Below are 18,935 nucleotides of genomic sequence, written 5' to 3'. Positions count from 1 at the left end.
ACGGAACACCTTCAACATGCCAGGACCCCAGAAGAACACAGAGCGCTGGGCTGCAGTTCCTGGGTCAGTGGGCAGCACGCAGATGAGACCAGAGGGTGGCAGTTTGCCAGGCCAGGGCTCACTCATCACCTGATAAGTGACCTTGAGCAGGTGGCTTATGCGGAGTGAGCACAAGTGTATGATGAGGTGTTTTTTTTTTTTTTTTCCAAAAATGTATTTATTTTAAAACTACTTCATTGTTCCAAGGCCATAAACTGTTTTTGTTAAACTTTATAAAATTATCCAACTACTTACTGTTTCAAGCACTTGATCAATTTTAATGAGGTAAGTGCTGTGCGGCTTGCAGGACCCTGGCTCCTGGCCAGGGATTGAACCAGGGCCAAGGCAGTGAGAGCCCAGAACCCTAACCACTAGGCCACCAGGGAACTCCCTGAGTCATGTGATCCTGATGTGGGCGTTCCTGTTTAACACGTGAGTGAACTGGGCACAGAGGCTGAATCACATGCCCACAGTCGCACAGTGAGAAGATAAAAAGAGAATGTGTGCAAAACACTTGCCACAGTCCTCGCCCCCTCGTGGGGGCCAGGCTCAGGCGGTTATTTTCAGAGTTGTGCTGTCACAGGGAGGTAGGTGCTGCTGTGCGTGGGTGTTCACAGGGAGGAAGTTGAGAGCCTGTTGATAACCATTTCCTGGTTTTAAACCTAATGTTGATTTCATTCTGAAGATCTTGTGTGTTTCCCCCCTGAGAGTTCCCAGTGCCTTTTCTTTCATTGCTTCCATTTCATCCTGAGAAGTCATTTCCCGGGCCCAGAGGGGTGAGGCCATCCCCGAAGTCACAGTGTTCTAGTCACCATTCCCTCCACTGCCTCGCCAAACTCAGTTTCCAGCTCTAGACCTTGGGCTCAAGTGGCCCTTCGACTGCCAGTTATGTGGCTCCATTACAAACTGCTCACGTTTGCAACTTGGTTAGTGGGATGTTATTCCTCACTCTGACATTTGCTTCCCGCCTGGTAACTAGAAATTTCCCCCAGGGGCCAGGACTGAAATTTGGCTTCCTGAAGTTCCAAGGTTTGGGTGCCAGAAGTAAGCCAGCTGTTGGTTGCTTCTCCGTGACCAACACCAGAAATCCCCCTGGACAGCCCCTGGGTCTTGTTCCAGGGGGAAGGGGGTTAGTAGAGCTGGGGGAGTCCCACACTCCAAGCTCTCTTCTCTTCCCGGTATGGCTCTGGGACCAGCCTGTCCTCCACAGATGGGCAGATCTCACAGGCCTTCCGTGACTGAGGCTGTGCCTAGATGTTGGGAATGCTGCTGGCGGAATGTCAGTGAATGGGTCCTTTGAGCCGCCGTCCAGGGCCTGAACTCAGCTTCCCGGAGCTCCTGAATGAACATCTGTTCTGGCTCACTCAGTTGCAGAAGGCCCATTGACCAGGCGGCCCTGTGGTTGCCAGTGGCTGCAGGCCCGGCGTGCAGCCCAGCTCTCTGCACTTCTTGTTTAGAGCCTACAGCGTGTAGGCAGCCCCTTGCTTGCACAGCTTTTCTGACCTCACTTGCATTCCTCTGGGGATTATCTGGCCAATTTTCTAGATAAGATGGATACCCCGAGGCCAGCAAGGGCTCTGGAAGGCTAAAGCTGCTCTTGTATTCCTGGTGACCACAGCATCCTCACACCTTGCCAGACTGTGAAATGGGGAGAAATGCTCCTGCTGTGAGATTTCTGGGAAAACGGCCTGGCGCAGTGCTTTCAGGCTCACTGATTTTGAAGACTTGGACGAAGAGGGTTCTTCAAGTAGTAGACACTAAGGAATTTCAGTTCCACCAGCTGCTTGAAATGAAAACCATGTAGCCCATTGGAGGCCACTAATGATTAAAACCATTTCACGTTCTAAAATTATATATTAAGAGAATGTATACAAAAATTGTATCAGAGTACTTGAAATATGCAGTACACTGTAATTACAGCCATCCTTATAGGTAATATTTCATTTATTCCTATAATGCAAAGGGGAAACAATGGAAATAGACTTTATTTTCTTGGACTCCGAAATCACTGTTTCCATTGTTTGCCCATCTATTTGCCATGAAGTGTTGGGACCGGATGCCATGGTCTTAGTTTTTTGAATGTTGAGTTTTAAGCTAGCTATTTCGTTCTCCTCTTTGACTTTCATTAAGAGGCTCTTTAGTTCCTCTTTGCTTTCTGCCATAAGGGTGGTGACATCTGCCTTGTCTTAGGCTGAGGTCAACTAAACAAGTTGGTGCTCCGTATCTCTGAGCCGTGGTGATGATTAAATTAGAGATAGACCTGTGTCCTAGTACAGAGTGAAGGAAAACAGCCTCCTCACCACTGAACGTCAGTCAATTCAGTTGCTCAGTCGTGTCCGACTCTGCAACCCTGTGGACTGCAGCACGCCAGGGTTCTCTATCCATCACCAACTCCTGGAGCTTGCTCAAACTCATCCATTGAGTCAGTGATGCCATCCAACCATCTCATCCTCTGTCGTCCCCTTCTCCTGCCTTCAATCTTTCCCAGCATCAGAGTCTTTTCTAAGGACTCAGTTCTTCACATCAGGTGGCCAAAGTATTGGAGCTTCTGCTTCAGCATCAGTCCTTCCAATGAATATTCAGGACTGATTTCCTTTAGGGTTGACTGGTTTGATCTTGCAGTCCAAGGGAATCTCAAGAGTCTTCTCCAGCACCACAGTGCAAAAGCATCAGTTCTTCATTGCTCAGCCTTCTTTATGGTCCAACCCTCACATCCATACATGACTACTGGAAAAACCATATCTTTGACTAGATGGACCTTTATTGGCAAAGTAATGTCTCTGCTTTTTAATATGCTGTCTAAGTTGGTCATAGCTTTTCTTCGAGGGCGTAAGTGTCTTAATTTTGTGGCTGCAGTCACCATCTACAGTGGTTTTGGAGTCCAAGAAAATACAGTCTCACTATTTCAATTGTTTCCCCATCTATTTGCCATGAAATGTTGGGACCTCTTTCACTTTCATTAAGAGGCTCTTTAGTTCCTCTTTGCTTTCTGCCATAAGGGTGGTGTCATCTGTGTATCTGAGGTTATTGATTATTTCTCCTGGCAACCTTGATTCCAGCTTGTGCTTCGTCCAGCCCGGCATTTTGCATGATGTACTCTGCATATAAGTTAAATAAGCAGGGTGACAATATACAGCCTTGTCGTACTCCTTTCCCATCATTGAACAGAAGCTACCAGAAGAGTCATCCACTGGATGGATAGATGGAGGAAGCATGTGAGCCTGGAGCTGCTACCATGAATTCTAGCTTGAGGATGAAGTGACCAGAGGAAGGAGGACAAAGAGAAAAGGGGGTAACAAGGCTGACATCCTTGGTGACAACCTTTGAATCAAACTGCTCCTGAAGCTTATATACAAAAAAGTGAATGTTTTTAAGCTGTGGGACCTTCTAACTGCACTTTTGTGCTAACCCCATTTGTGTTGTCTGCCAAAACAGTCTTAACTGTTATCCTCAGTGTAGGGATAAAGAGCCTCTTGATGAAAGGGAAAGAGGAGAGAGGAAAAGTTGGCTTAAAACTCAACATTCAGAAAACTAAGATCATGGCATCCAGTCCCATCACTTTATGGCAAATAGATGGGGAAACAATGGAAACAGTGAGAGACTTTATTAACTAAAAAGCTATGGTTTTTCCAGTGGTCATGTATGGATGTGAAAGTTGGACTATAAAGAAAGCTGAGCTCTGAAGAACTGATGCTTTTGAACTGTGGTGTTGGAGAAGACTTGAGAGTCCCTTGGACTGCAAGGAGATCCAACCAGTCCATCCTAAAGGAAATCAGTCCTGAATATTCATTGGAAGGACTGATTCTGGAGCTGAAACTCCCAATACTTTGACCAACTGATGGAAAGAACTGACTCATTGGAAAAGACGCTGATGCTGGGAAAGATCAAAGGCAGGAGAAGGGGACAACAGAGGATGAAATCATTGGATGGCATCACCAACTCTATGGACATAAGTTTGAGTAAGCTCCCGGAGTTGGTGATGGACAGGGAAACCTGGCGTGCTGCAGTCCATGGGTCGCAAAGAGTCGGCACGACTGAGCAACTGAACTGAACCAAAGGGATAAAGAAGCTTTATAGTTTGTTTGCTCTTCATAGGCTCCTGGGCACCAGCTATCTACTTTATGAACGTCAGCTCTGCTGTCATTATAGATAAAGACTATGATATCTGGACATCTGTTTGTTCCTGGCGAACACTGGCATTTCCTGAGCATATTCTAGGATCCAGGTCAGGGTGCTGGCCAGAGGCCTGTGTCAGGGCCTCATACACTCCTACTTATGATGCCAGTAAGATAAGACTCGCAGGTTTTCAACACATTCCTGTAGGTCTGGCCATGCACCTCTTATCCTTTAAAGAATACTGCAGCCGGTCTACCAGGGTGTTTCACAGTGTTGCCAAAGGCCTGTATTTTGTGTTCCAGTGAACCACGTGATTGTGCAGGGCATTCTTCTGAACCATCCATTCATTCACTTCTGCTTTCCTACTCACTCAGCTACACTGTCTTCTGAACCTGCTTCCCTTTCAGGGCCTTTGTGCTTGCTGCACACTGTTCTTCCAGAGCACTGCAGAGAGCCTTCCTCATTTCCTTCTGCCTCCACTTCTGCCCAGCCCTCCCCCAGAGTTACTAGAGTAACATCAGATAAGTTAAAGAGCTCGAGTCGGAAGTAAAGAACTGTAACATTTATTTATTATCCACTGTATGCTGAAGGCTTCAGAGATGGTCCACCAATTCTTCACCAAGTAATGACTGACATTCTTATTTTTTAGAAGAGGAAACAGGATCTGAGAAGCTAAGCAAATTTTTTTTTTTTTTAATTTTGGCCACAATGCAGGGCATGTGGGATCTTAGTTCCCTGACCAGGGATCGAACTCACCCGCCCCCTGCAATGGAAGTTCAGTCTTAACCATTGGACCACCAGCCAAGTCCCAAGCTAAGCAATTTTGCATGAGAACATCCAGTTACTGAGGGGCACAGCCATGAAGTGAAGTCTCCCAAGCCAAAAACTGGGAAAACTCCCCTGCTGCAGCCTCAGACTGTGGTGGGAGATACTCAAGACAATAATGAATTTGCAAATGTTTGGCAAACTACAGATGCCACCACTCCTGGCTCCCATTGACTGGGTATTTCCACGTGCCAGATGCTTACCACACAGATCACAGTAAAAGTCTCAGGGACAACAAGGAGACATTTTTTCATTTATTTTCATTTTACAGGTAAGGACATGGGCTCAGACAGAAGTAATTTGCTCAAGGTCACACAGTGACAGCAGAGATTCACATCAAGGGTGGTCCTTTTTTTTCTTTTGCCATCCCCTTGTGGCTTGCGGGATCCCAGTTCCCTGTCCAGGGATGGAACCCGTGCCCTCGGCAGTGAAAGTGCCATCATAACCACTGGAACACCAGGGAGCTCCCCTGGATGGTCTTATGTAAGAAAAGTAAAAGCTGGAGCCTCAAGGCCTTAACTTGAGATCAACATCTATCCAGTCTCCTAAGGAAGGACACTGGATGCTTCTAATCTGCCCACCCCCACCCCCACCCCAAATGCCCCTGAAGTGAACTGTACAGGCGCCTCATAGAGCTGAGCATGTTTGGGATATGAGTGTAGAACCAGAACTGCAGTCAAAGGGCTGTGGATACTTTGCCAGACCTGGACATTTGATCCAGGCATGTGACTCTTTCTCCCTCCCTTGGGATAGGCCCTCCTCCTCTGGCCAGGTATACTCTGCCCTTCCTGGGAGCAAGGACTAAGAGCCCACCACTCTGGAGCTGCTAGAGAGGTGGAACACATCCTCCCAGACAGAGTTTAAGACCAAAATAGCATGTGCTCACCCTTGTATCTGTTATTGCCCTGTTTATGGAAAACCAGAAGCCTATGGAATGTCAAGACTGCACAGTGAAGTCTTCAAGAATGTCTGAGCCACATGGCATTAAGGAATGGCTGGTGAAGTCACGGCTTAAGACCTTCCTTCTTGGGGCTGCTTTGGGCCCCTTAGCAGCCTATCCCAGGTTCTGCAACTCAGGCTTGGGTCTTCTGGTCCCTTCTCCTCTCTAAGCCTGTCTCCCAATAGGTCTGCAGGCAAGTGTCATGACAATATGGTTGTGACTTATGAGCCATAAAGTACTGGACTGAGGTGAGGAGTTACCATTAGATTCTATGAGTTGATAAACCCTGGGGTAAGAAGTTGGCTGCCAGGAGCTAAGTCTATATAAATACTGTTAGCCTGTGCTTCCCAGTAGAAGCTGTTGGTAAGTAGTAGTGGTAATAGTGTTAGTCGCTCAGTCGTGTCCGACTCTTTGTGACCCCACGGACTCCGGCCCGCCAGGCTCCTCTGTCCGTGGGATTCTCCAGGCAAGAGTATCTGTTGCCAAGAATGCTGTTGGTAAGAGCTAGATTCAAATCCTGGCTCTGCCACAAGCTAGCCCTGAGACTTCAGGCAGCTGACAGCACTTCCCTGCACCTCAGTTTCTTTAATTGTAAAATGGGACTAAGTAGTCTCTGGTGTTTAGTCGCTAAGTCATGCTGGACTCTCTTGTGACCCCATGGACTGTAGCCCGTCCATGGAATTTCCCAGGCAAGAATACTGGAGTGGGTTGCCATTTATTTCTCCAGGGAATTTTCAAGACCCAGGGATTGAACTTGAGTCTCCTGCATTAGCAGGCAGATTCTTTACCACTGAGCCACCAGTGAAACCTAAAAATAGTTATCTACCTCCTTGCTGAAAGATTGCAAGAGACGGTGTGATGGTGTGACCAGTTTGGAAAACAGTTTGCCAGTTCCTCAAAAGGTTAAAGACCCAGCAATTCCCACTCCTAGCTATCTACCCAAGAGACATGAAAACGGATGAACCTTGAAAACATCTGAGGTGAAAGAAGCCAGACACAAGGCCACACACTGTATGATGCCATTTATATGAAATGTCCAGGAAAAGCAGAACTATGGAGACAGATTAGTTGTTGCCAGGGACTGGGGGAGGAAGGATGGGGAGTGACTGGTAAGGATAGGAATGAATTTCTTTTTGGAGTGATGAAAACGTTCTAAAATTAGGTTACAGTGATGGCTGCACAACAATACAAATATACTTAAAACACAATTATATACTTAAAACCCAATTATATATCTCAATAAGGCTCTTGGAAAAATAAGAGAAAGTAGGTAGAAGTCATTCAGGGCAGTGAGTGGCTCAACAGTCCTTGATCATTATTCTTATTGACATTGACATTGAAGTTGCTCAGTCGTATCCGACACTTTGCTACCCCATGGACTGTAGCCTACCAGGCTCCTCCGTCCGTGGAATTTTCCAGGCAAGAATACTGGAGTGGGTTGCCATTTCCTTCTCCAGATCTTCCTGACCCAGGGGTCGAACCCGGGTCTCCCGCATTGTAGGCAGACGCTTTACCGTCTGAGCCACCAGGGAAGTCGTTCTTATTAATTAGGTCTCCCTAATAAAGCTGAATCAGACACGACTGAGTGACTTCACTTTCACTTTTCACTTTCACGCATTGGAGAAGGAAATGGCAACCCACTCCAGTGTTCTTGCCTGGAGAATCCCAGGGATGGGGGAGCCTGGTGGGCTGCAGTCTATGGGGTCGCACAGAGTCTGACACGACTGAAGCGACTTAGCAGCAGCAGCAGCAATAAAGCTGAAACTCCAGTACTTTGGCCACCTCACGCGAAGAGTTGACTCATTGGAAAAGACTGATGCTGGGAGGGATTGGGGGCAGGAGGAGAAGGGGACGACAGAGGATGAGATGGCTGGATGGCATCACTGACTCGATGGACATGAGTCTGAGTGAACTCCGGGAGTTGGTGATGGACAGGGAGGCCTGGCGTGCTGCGATTCATGGGGTCGCAAAGAGTCGGACACGACTGAGCGACTGACCTGAACTGAATAGGCCCCAGAAGCAGTGAGCAGGGGAAGGAAAGGGCTGCTGAATTTCTGTCTCAGCCTACCTCTTCAAGCTGCCATGTCCCAGGGCGAGTCCCCGAACCCATCCCGAGTCTCCTCAGAGCTACTCATAAATGAATGGGAAAACAATCCTCACCCACGTCCTTAAGGTCTCGCGAGGAGAGGGCGAGTACTCCCAGAGGGCGCCCTCGGTCTCTGCCTTCGCGGTGCTGCAGGTATCCGCCAGGCAGGGGCTAATCCGGAAAAGCCCTAAAGCTCTTTCAGGTGAGCCCTCGGTGATTGGCAGTTCGGAGGGGAGGGCTTCGGGTGACGGCTGCCCCGCCCCCTCACGTCGGGCCTGTTGGCGCCAGCCTGGGGGAGGTGGGCGGGCCCTGGGGTCCGCGGCACCCATTGGGCGTTGCGGGGAGGAAGCGCCCGGGAAGTCCTAGGGCCCCGCCCCCGGCTTTGCGGCGACCAATGGGCGCGGCGCGTGGGCGGGGCGTCGGCGGCGTCGGCGGAGGTCGGGAGGCTGAGGCGGCTGAGGTGGCCGCTGAAGCTGAGGCGGCGGGCGCGGCCAGGATGGCGAAGAGCTTCGAAGAGAACGGGCCGCGCGCGCCCGCAGCTCAGGGGAGCCTGTCGGGGACCCGGGAGAGCTTGGCCCCGGGCCCCGACGCCGCAGCCGCCGACGAGCTGAGCTCTCTGGGCTCCGACTCAGAGACCAACGGCTTCGCCGAGCGCCGCATCGACAAGTTCGGCTTCATCGTGGGCTCGCAGGGCGCCGAGAGCCCGTGAGTATCACTGGGGCTCGGAGCCAGGGGACCAGGGGCCGGGGCAGGACCCGCGGCGGTGCCTCGACGCCGACAGAGCCGCTCTCAGGAAGGACAGACACGTCTCCCTTCCAACCAGGAACAACAATCCCTTATCTCCTTTGCCCCACCCGCACCTTCCCCCCCACCCCCACCCCCGGCGGACTGACCCGCCCCTAGGAAGGGCCTAGAGTGCTCTCCTCACCGGAGCACACAGATCGACTGCTACCTTTCCCAACCCCAGCGCTGCCACCCTCGCCTTAGGGCTGGTTGGTTCGGCCAGCTCCTGACAGGCTCATAGGTGGTCTCCCCTTCCCCAACAGCGCGGTATTCTCCGTATCCCGCCCCCTACCAGACCCACTGACGTCCTTGTCTCAGCAGCCGCCACCGCCACATCAAGGGGACACCTTAGGCCGACTTCAGAGGGACGGGCTGCCCTGCCCCCACCGCGCTCAGGCACAGACTGACCCTCATCTCAAGGCACAGGGACCTCTAGATAGACTGACATTGGTCACCTCCCTCCCACCTTGGGATAGAGAGTCACTTCCCCTCATGGAAGGGACAGAGAATGCCCGCCTCCCCCTCAGAGGCAAGTTTCTCCCTGTCACCAGCAACAGGTGGGCAGGCACTGCCCCTTCCCAGTACCCGCAGGGGGACGGTACCTCACCTCCAGGACAGACTGTCGACGCTTCCTCTTCAAACGCAGACCAGAGTGCAGGCAAGGAGACAGCAGGGGCCCCGCTCATTGCACACCTAGATCTCCCACACCCAGGAGCCCCCAGCTGGCAGGCAGAGCAGTGTGAGTCAGTGGAGCAGCACCTTCCCTCCAAGCCTGGTGAGCTGAGCAGCCATATTCTGCCCCCAGAGTACTCCCTGAGTCCAGTCCTCACAGGGATCATATGTATGGGTTGGTGATCCCTTTAGGAAAGATGGACTCCAGAGCCCACTCACATCCCAGCTGTCCTGTCACTTGAGACCAGTGTTCTGCCCGGAACTGACAAGCCTCCCTTGAGATGTGCCTCCCCTTCAATAGAGAGCACCACACAATCACCTGGGAGAGCCTACAGGACTCAGCCATGACCCTATTCCAGAGGGTCCTTCCTCCCCTTCTCTGACCAGCTGTGATCGTCTAAGGCTTCTTCAGCCTCTCTTATGACTTATGGAAGAGGCTTGACCATCTTTAAGATACCCACCCTACACAAGCAACCCCATAAAGTTCACTTCTGGGATTTTCCACGGTCCCAAAGCCTCGTATTCACCAGACCTCCTTCTCCTTTGGAAAGTTGGAGAGAAATGCAGGCCCCTCCCCTAAGGAGAGTTCTCTTTTACCCACTGGATCTCTCTCCTCCAGCCTCTTCCCACTTGCTCAGAGCAAGCCAAGCCTAGTCCAGTCCAGAACTCAGAGAACACCCCTTATTCTGATCCTTCACTCTGACTTGAAGCTTTGTCACAGTTCCCCAGGGAGTAGCTTGTGAGAACCCAAAGAGGACTTAGGGTATATTTTTGAATTGAAGAGCAAACACCAGAGATTAGGGTCCTGGGAGGGATGAGGTCAAAAGTGGGAAAGGAGTTACCAGTTGCATTTGTGGGTGCTTGGAAGGAAAGAGTTCAGATTTGCTGGTGAATTCTGGGAGATAAAAATTCCTACTACATGCTTATCAGGAAGTTAACTAGATCTCAGGGTACAAAGCAGTGTGAAATAGTGGGAAAAGGCCAGATTTAGGAAGAAATCACACTTGCTGGCTGTGTGACCTTGGGCAAGAGCTTGAATCTCTGAGCCTGTTTACTCACTGTAAAGGGCAACAGTAACACCTATTCCCAGGATTACTGTAGAGATTAAGTATTCAAAAGTGCCTAGCACAGTGCCTGGTGCAAGTAGTGGCCTAGGAAAATGTTAGTTTCCTTTCTTTGCCTTCTAAGGGTCTGAAAATTGAGGAGAAAATGAGGGCATACCTCTGGTATTTGTGAACAGAGAGAGGCCCCAGTGGGAGCACCTCCCTTTGGCTGTAGTCCCCAACCAAACAGCCAGACATCTGTCTTTCCCACCCTCCAACCACAAACCCGGGCTTTGCAGATGCCCTCTGCATCATTGGTGTCTATAGGGCTGGGGCTGAGGTGGGATTCCAGGTCTCTTCCTCTCTCCCTGCCTCACTTTCTTGACCCTGTTGGCCACCCTAAAATCTCTGGTGTCTGAAAACTTGGATGTACCCTGTAGAGTCAATATTGTGGTTCAAAAAAAATAGCCAAAAGTAAGTTCCTGCCCAAGGCCATAAGAGAGGAAGTTATGGGAAGTTTCAGAGTGACCGCCCTGAACCCAGTCTCGTGGTTGAGGGCTAGGAGTCCATGTGCTAGCCCAGAGAAGTGAAACATTAGCCCTGATGGCTGCAGTGGAGATGGCCAGGACTCTGGCTCCAGATTAAAGGTCTGTTTCAGCCATCTTGGGCCCAAGGTTGTCTTAAGACAGTTTTGGCAATTGCCAGGGGCTAATGGGGTAGGGGAGGAAAGTAGATCAGAAGCTTCCTCCTCAGGTGACTGCTTGGTGCCTGTTGTGAGTAGATCATGAAATCATAGACTTATATCTCTCCTATAGAAGGGATCTTAAGAATTTGACCAGTGTAACCCTAACTTCTTATACGATGAGGAAACTCAAGTCACAGAGAAGAGAGGAACTTGCTTAAGCTCACACAGTACACCAGTGGCAGAGCCAGGTCTTGAAATCAGAGGTTCTGACTCCCAAGTCAGGACCGTTTCCATTGCCTTTCCCACCCGGTAATATGGTGTGGTGGCCCCAGCAGTAAACCAAGTCCTGGACAGGTAGAACAGAAGGTCCCTAACAGGAACCTGTGTGCCCTTACCTTCCCTGGCTTAGCTCAGTACTTTGACTCCCTAAGCAGTGTGAGAGGTCCACAGAGATGGTCCAGCAAGGATAAGACTGTGTTGTCATTACCACTTTGTTACACTCATTAGACTGATGAGCATCAGAACTAGGACCAGGCCTTTTTTATTTGGCTGCAGCTTGTGGGATCTTGAGTTGGGATTGACCAGAGATTGAACACAGACCCTTGGCAGTTTGGCAGTGAAAGCAGAGTCCTAACCAGTGGACCACCAGGGGATTCCCTGGGACCAGGCTTATTCACTTTGTTCTCAGGCCTGCAGAGAAGTAAATGATCAGTTAACATTTTCTGACACACATTTCAAGTCAGGAAGCTGAAAGCCACCTTAGAGATGGCCTTCATCCTATGGATAGGTAAACTGAGGCCTGAAATAAATGATTAATCTCACCTGTTCAGTCAGTTGGGAGCAAAGCCAGGAAGTAAACCCAGAACTCCTGATTCCCAGCCCTAGGCCCTCTTTACTTCACCTTGTCTGTCTTTTGAGTCTACTCTGCAGGGAACCTCTGTGGGGCCTGAGATGGTCCCTGCCTGCCGTGGAGCAGTAGCCAGTGATGGGGAGAGGCAAGAAAGCAGCCCGCCAGTGAAGGGCCCTGTGGTGGTGTGAGCGCAGACCAAGTGCTGATAGCATTGGCCCCTTCGGTGTGGCTGGCAGCTGAGCTGGTTGTTGAAGTCCAAGATGGACCAGAGGAGAAGAAAGAAGGATCTTCAGCAGGGACGGGTGGCCAGAGGACTCTGGGGACAGGAGGAGCAGACCTGTTTGTGGGGAAGGGGTCCCTTTTGGAGTTGGTCAAGAAAGGAAAGAAGGATTTCAGTGGATACCAGGTCTCTGGCCTGAGGAAGATGGCCTGAGAGGGGTGGGTCCCTGGCCTCCCCCTCCTTTTCCTATGTGATTGCCAAGACTGGCCTCTTGAAGCTGGAGTTTCCCACCCAGCTTCACTGTGTGCAGTGCTGCAAGCTAGATGAGGTGAGGAGCTGTGCTGTCTGGGATCCCGTGGTTGTTGGCTTCCTGTTAGGGGAGAAATGGATCTGAACTGGGCGCAGGGAGAAACATCTGGAAGAGCAATTCCCCTGTCCCCTGAGTCCTCCACTATTCCTAGTCGACTGTGACTTTGGAGATCATATAACTGGCTCAGTTGACATCCCTGTAGTTTGGTCTCTGCCAGTTATTGTTGGGCCAGGGCCCTCCTAACAGGCCAGGTCCTGCCTCCCTGCTTTCCCACCACCTTCTCCAGTTTGTAAGTTCAGGACATCCTCTTTTCTTGAGCTGTTACAGTTCCCAGGAGAGCCTAGAGCTGGGCGTGGAGTGGTCCCTGGGTGGCCCATCTGGAAAGAGACTACTGCACATGTGGGGCCCTGGTCTATGACTCGGGGCCACACGTCCTTCATTTTCTCTCCTCCTCCTCTTGCCCCAGCTTCAAAGGAAAATCCAGCTTGGTAGCCCTGTGGGTGTTCTAGGGCCTCAGACAAGACTTGACTTGGCGAAGGAGGGGGCCAGATCACCAGCTGCTGCCCTGGGAAGGTGCCTGTGTGCCGCCTGCTAGGAAACTCTAAGCTGTGGGAAAGAGAGAAAACAGTGGGACCTGCTTGATATTTTGTATTCCCAGCATCTAGGTTTGAAACAGGACCTTCGTGGGGCCAGTGAGGCCTGGCTCTGGTCCAGCCCCCCAGTCTGTTTACACTGAGGGAGGGGAAAGAAGGTGCTCTGTTCAGCCTCACACCTAACCCTTTGAGCCCAGATGTCCGTGTGACCTTTGACATATTGCTTCACTCTTCTGAGCCTCAGTTTTTCACTGTGAAACGCTTATGATAACACTGACTTTGAAGGATTGTTGTGGGGGTTAAAAGAACTAATGCTTGCAAAGAGCCTGACAGCACTGTAGCTGCTCAGTGAATGTTCTGCCTCCTCATAGAGATTGGAGTACCTGGTGGTCCTGTCTTTTCATTTTCTACTTTGCATCTCTGGTTGAGCATCAGTGAGATCCATCCCCTGTGAGCAGGAGTGAACACTAACCCATGATGAACCCTCACTTTCCCCGGATAAGCGTGGTTATCCCATTTTGTAGATGAGTACACTGAAGTTCTGAGAAGAAAGCGTTCAAGGTTTGCCAGCTGGTAAATGGCAGAACTAGGACTAGAACCTTTTTTCTTGATACTGAATCCAGTGACTAAGCCTTGCTAAGGTGTAGCAGGTAGGGTGCCAGGTGCTCACCATCCCTGAGGCCCCACACCCAGGGCAGGAAGCCTGTGGTTAATATGGACATATATAGGAAGAAGCAGCCAGCTCCACCCATAGGAGCTCAGAAAGAAGAAGTGGCACTTGATTCAGGCTTTGGAAGGAGCAAGGAAGGGCAATCCATGGTATGGGAGGGGAAGTGTGTGAAGAAAAGCCAGCTGTTTGAGAAATGTGTGCCAGGAGGTGACAGGAAGAATGGGAGGTGGGAGGATGAGGTGAAGCATGGGGAGGGGAGGGAAGTGGATTTGGCAGAAGTGACTGGCCTTGAGTGTCACACTGAGGCCTCCTGTGTTTCATTAAGGTCAGTCTGGTGCGGGCATGGAAGATGGTATGAATAGGAGCTGGACCACAGGCAGTGAAAGCAGTTGGGAGAGTTTGGGACAGCCCAGAAGGGCTGCAGAGAGGTCTGGAAGGTTATGGAGCCGAGAGGATGAAGAGTCAGCGAGTAGGGCATGGTACCTGATCAGCTGTGTGGACCTGCAGGGACTTGGCGAAGGCTTTGGCCAGGCTGAAGTCTCCTTTATGTACAGTTGGGAAGGTCTCCTGGAGGAGGAAATGGCAACCCACTCCAGTATTTTTGCCTAGAGAATCCCATGGACAGAGGAGCCTGGCGGGCTACAGTCCATGGGGTCGCAAAAAGTCAGACACGACTGAGCGACTAATACTAATACTTTGGCCAAACTGAAGTGGCCCTCGCCATCCCAGGGCCTCTGACCACAGGGAAGGAAGGCCATCTGCGACCTTCCTTTGAAGCAGACAGTGGCCTGCTGGTGACTGCTTTGTCACAGCCCTGGGCTCCCCAAGGTGCCTGGCATGGCTGGCACGCTCAGGGCCCATCAAAGGGTTCTTTGTATCTCTTCAGTAAGAGAGCAGATTAGCTGGCCTGGTTGGGAGGGGGTGGGTGAGTGGAGCTGAGCTTTGTGGTCTCTCCTGCTAGACGTATTGGATGGAAAGGAAGGCTATCGGGAGAGCTAGCCACCTCTCTGTGCAGAGAGGAGGAAGTCCTGAGGGCATGGAAAACCTCCCTTAGGGCAGTGTGTAGCTGTGGGGGGGGGGTGGAGCGGGGGTGGGGGGGATGTTTATAAGGCTTTCAGGCACAGCATAAGCTCATTAGGGGTTTCTCACCTGGTTCAGTGGTAAAGAATCCACCTACCAGTGCAGGAGATGCTAGTTTGATCCCTGTGTCGGAAAGATCCCCTGGAGAAGGAAATGACAACCCACTGCAGTATTCTTGCTTGGGAAACCCCGTGGACAGAGGAGCTTCTTAGGCTGTAGTCCATGGGGTCGCAAAGAGTCCAACACAACTTGGCAACTAAACAACAATAAAAGCTGATCAAGAGGAGGCAGCCTGGCAGTGGAGGGCTGACTTCCTCTCACTTCCAGTCTTTATTATGTTCCTGGAGCTGGTGCCTCAGCTGGGAAGTGGAAGCAAGTCCAGTGCCTATGAGAACATGAACCCCTCAGCCCTTATGGGCACCACCATGCACTTCTCAGAGATGATTCTGGCAGGACATGTGGATTTATGCTAGTATGGGAAAGGGTTCTGAACCCAGGGACTAAGGTGCCAGGGCTGGCTCCGCCACTGACCCTGGTGGTCTATGAGTAAGCATGTCCTCTCATTGGCCGTAGGGCTAATGCTCCTTGCTTTCACCTAGCACGTGCTGCGTGTGCAGCTGTGTGCTAGGCTCTGGGGGTGCAGACTTGGTCCTGCCTTCCCAGGACCTGGAGCATAGTGGGCAGGAGACACAGGTGTGGTCTGATGATGAGGATCAAATAAGATGACTGGATTAGGAGCATGTGTAAACAAACACTGCTGACCAGGGATCAGGAAACCCAAGTCCTGGGCTTCACTGGGCCCCTAACTAACCCTGTGACCTTGAGAAATTTGCTGAATCTTTCTAAGCCTCAGTTTCCCTTACATATAAACTAAGGCAGCCTTAATGAATGAAGTTGAAGAGCTCTTCTGCTTCTAACATACTGAGACTGCCCTTGGAGTATACGAAAAGGGCTTTGGGAAGTTTATTCCCCCTGCGTTGGGAAGACCCCCTGGAGAAGGAAATGGCAACCGACTCCAGTACTCTTGCCTGGAAGATCCCATGGATGGAGGAGCCTACTAGGCTATAGTACATGGGGTCGCAAAGAATCGGACATGACTAAGCGACTTCACTTTCTTTCTCACTTATGTCAGGTACCTCATAAGTGCAAGGGGTCGTCAGGGCACAGCCCACAGAGGCCAAAGCCTGCAGCATGCTCTGTTTTTCTTATGAGAGGACCTCTCTTTGTCTGTCAGACCAATGGCCCTCATGTCTTTGGGAGTGCGGTCAACTCAAAGAATGCGTTGGTCTGTCTGGCTCTTTGGTCTGTGCAGTGCTTTCTTTCTCATTGCCTTGCAGTGATCCTAACAGGAGCAGTGGGAACTCAGGAGGGTAAGTTTTATTTTGCCCTGTTTACAGACAGGGAAACCTAAGCTGAACAAGCAAGGAAACTGTGCCTGGAAGCCAGGGTTCTGCCTTTCCAATTTTTTCCATCTTACCAAAGCTGGTTGCCTCTGTGTGGCCGCTCCTCCCTCTTCCTGTCCTAGCCTTAGGACTTTCAGTCCAGCTCCAAATGTCTATACTTCTCCTAGCGAGTTTCTCAAGTTGTTTTTATTGGCTTTTTTCTTTCTTTCTTAAAAAAAAAAAAATTTATTTGACTGTGCTGAGTCTTAATTGTGGCGTGCTGGATCTAGTTCCCTGAGTAGGGATCAGACCTGGGCCCCCTGTATTGGGAGCACGGAGTTCCAGCCACTGGGCCACCAGGGAAGTCCTGTTTTTGTTGTTGAGTTGTTACAATGGATGGCACACTTCCTATCCCAGGCCCTCCACACACAGCACCTCATGCAAGATGAGGCAGGAGCAGCTGGATGCTAAGGGAGCCCAGGAACATAGAATGGAGAACTCTTGTTCCTCCTCTCTGCCCTCTGGGCCCTGGATTCTGTGTGTCCAGAAGCGGTCCTTCTTAGCCAGCCACATTTGGAGGATGCTTCCCTCTCTGTCTTGATTTCAAAAAAGGAGAACCTAAATTTGGGAGATCCTGGGTTCAGGACACCAGCAGACTGGCTTCAAGCCCTGGCTCCGTCACTTTCTAGCCATTGACCTCTCTGAGTCTGTAAATGGGCCAGATGGTGGCGTTGGGAGTGGGAACTGGCCCCATGTGTGCTATGGTTGTGAGTATAAGGAGATGATGTTGGTAAAGTGCCCAGCAGTGTCTCCCACCAAGTGAGGGTTCTGTGGTGCACGGTGGCTCTCACAATTTGAGTGTGATTATCCTCTAAGGGTTACTTCAGGCCTTTGGCCTCATGGTGAGAGAACAGGCACCCTGGGTTTGAAGATCACACCCCTCCTTGTGCTCTGCGTATATACCCTTGGACCCTGGGGGCGAGACGGGAGCCAGTCCCACTCAGCTTGTGGTCTGGAGCTTTCTGACCTGCCAGGGCAGGTTGGGAATCCCCCAGTTAGTTCCTCATTGAGTCATCTGGAACAGGGCTGCAGGTGACCCTGACTCTGAGGGCCCTGATGCGAGGGCCTCATCTTCTCTTTGGCATGAAGATAAAGCGGAAGTGAGAACAGAGGTGGGTCTCCTGAAAGATTCAATTCAAAGCATGCAGTCATAGGGCTGCCTGGGGCCTCTGCCCTCTTGGGTAGAGATAGTGACTTGGGGAAGAAATCGGAGTTTGCTTCATAATTGCCACCACCCTCCTGTGTTCCTCGTGGACTTTCACCCTGGGCTCCCTGTCCTGCCTCTGAGTGACCCCCTCCATCCCCCTAGCACAGTCACTTGATCATGCCACTTCGCAGAAGCGCCAGCATGGTGGACCAGGCTTTCACCAAGACCACCGTATTTAACTCCGTGAGATATAGTTATTATCATCATAATCTCCATTTAACAGAGGTAGTTCCCAGATCCCAGAGTGGTGAAGTGACTTGCCAAGCATCACACAGCGTATGGCATCACTCAGTCAGTGCCAGAGCTGAGTGACAGAGCAGAAGGGCCTGGGTACACCTCCCAGGTGTCCTCTGCTCCCCTTGGATGGTGCATAGTTACTGGCTTGCTGAAAAACCTGAGTTTCTACATCTGCCCAAGGGCGGGGTGGAGGTAATAATTAGAGGACCTATTTCATATGCTTGTTGTCAGGATTAAATGAAATAATCTAAGTGCTGAGCACCATGTCTGGTCCATAGCAATTGCCTGGTAAGGGTTATAACAGACATTCAATTACGTTAATTGAATATAGAATTAAAACATTGCAAAAGGCCATCATCAAACACATCTGGGCTCAGCCCTGTGCTGGGCTTCAAGGAAGATCCATCGCTGGACTCAGGCTGGGGAGGGAGTGCCCTTCATCAAGCTCTCCGTGCTCCTGCTTTTCCCTCTGATTTCAAGGCAGAGGATACTATTCCCATCTCACTGGGGAGAAAGCTGAAACTTAGAGCGCCCAAGGTCACAGAGCCACTGAACCTGTCAACATACGTTTATTGAGCACCAGCTAGGCACCAACCAGGCCTGGAGAAGGGAACGGCAACCCACTCCAGTACTCTTGCCTGGAGAATCCCATGGACAGAGGAGCCTGGTGGGCTATAGGGCTTGGGGTCGCAAAGAGCCGGACATGACTGAGCGACTAACACAGGCCCCCAGGCTCTGTTCTAGGGTCGGGACACACTGGGGAGAGTGGTTGGCAGAGTCCCTGCCCCCAAGAGCACACCTCGTGGAATGCTGCCTCAGCGAGCGGACGGGACAGTCAGGCAGAGAAGCCAGACTCGCTCCACTGGACTGCTCACATTCCCCAAACACACCAGGCTCTTTTCCATTAATGTGTGCTTTCTCATCCTGGGTCTTCTGCCTGATGTGCTGTTTCCCCTTTCTCACCCTGGCTACTTCCTGTCACCCTTCAAGGATCATCCCAACAAGTCAGCTCCCTTTAAGGTTTTCCCTGAACACCTGCACCCCCACCCTGGGGCCTTCTTGCAGTCTCGTAGCGCCTTCCGCCCTCCTCGCTTCTGTGATAGCACCTCTGTATGAGCTAGTTATTTACTCCCCAAT

General features: G+C 51.0%; 1 protein-coding gene and 1 long non-coding RNA gene across 2 annotated transcripts in view; one reads left to right on the top strand and one right to left on the bottom strand.

Moving 5' to 3' along the window:
• Positions 1-172: 172 nt before the first annotated feature.
• Positions 173-8,420, bottom strand: LOC139176776 (uncharacterized). The gene is made up of 2 exons (XR_011561229.1): positions 8,081-8,420; positions 173-4,827 (listed from the first exon to the last, which is right to left on the bottom strand). It is a non-coding gene; the product is annotated as an uncharacterized lncRNA (long non-coding RNA).
• TBC1D10A (TBC1 domain family member 10A) overlaps positions 8,420-18,935 on the top strand; it is a 30,482-nt gene continuing 19,966 nt past the window's right edge. Inside the window, 1 exon segment of the mRNA XM_070769821.1 lies at positions 8,420-8,711. Within this exon segment, the coding sequence (XP_070625922.1) occupies positions 8,503-8,711 (209 nt within the window). The 5' untranslated portion in view covers positions 8,420-8,502.

The sequence above is a fragment of the Bos indicus genome, chromosome 17 (assembly GCF_029378745.1).
Source record: "Bos indicus isolate NIAB-ARS_2022 breed Sahiwal x Tharparkar chromosome 17, NIAB-ARS_B.indTharparkar_mat_pri_1.0, whole genome shotgun sequence".
NCBI classification, from domain to species: Eukaryota; Metazoa; Chordata; class Mammalia; order Artiodactyla; family Bovidae; genus Bos; species Bos indicus.
Note: the sequence above shows the minus strand (reverse complement) of the source record. Positions and strands in the feature narration are given on the sequence as shown.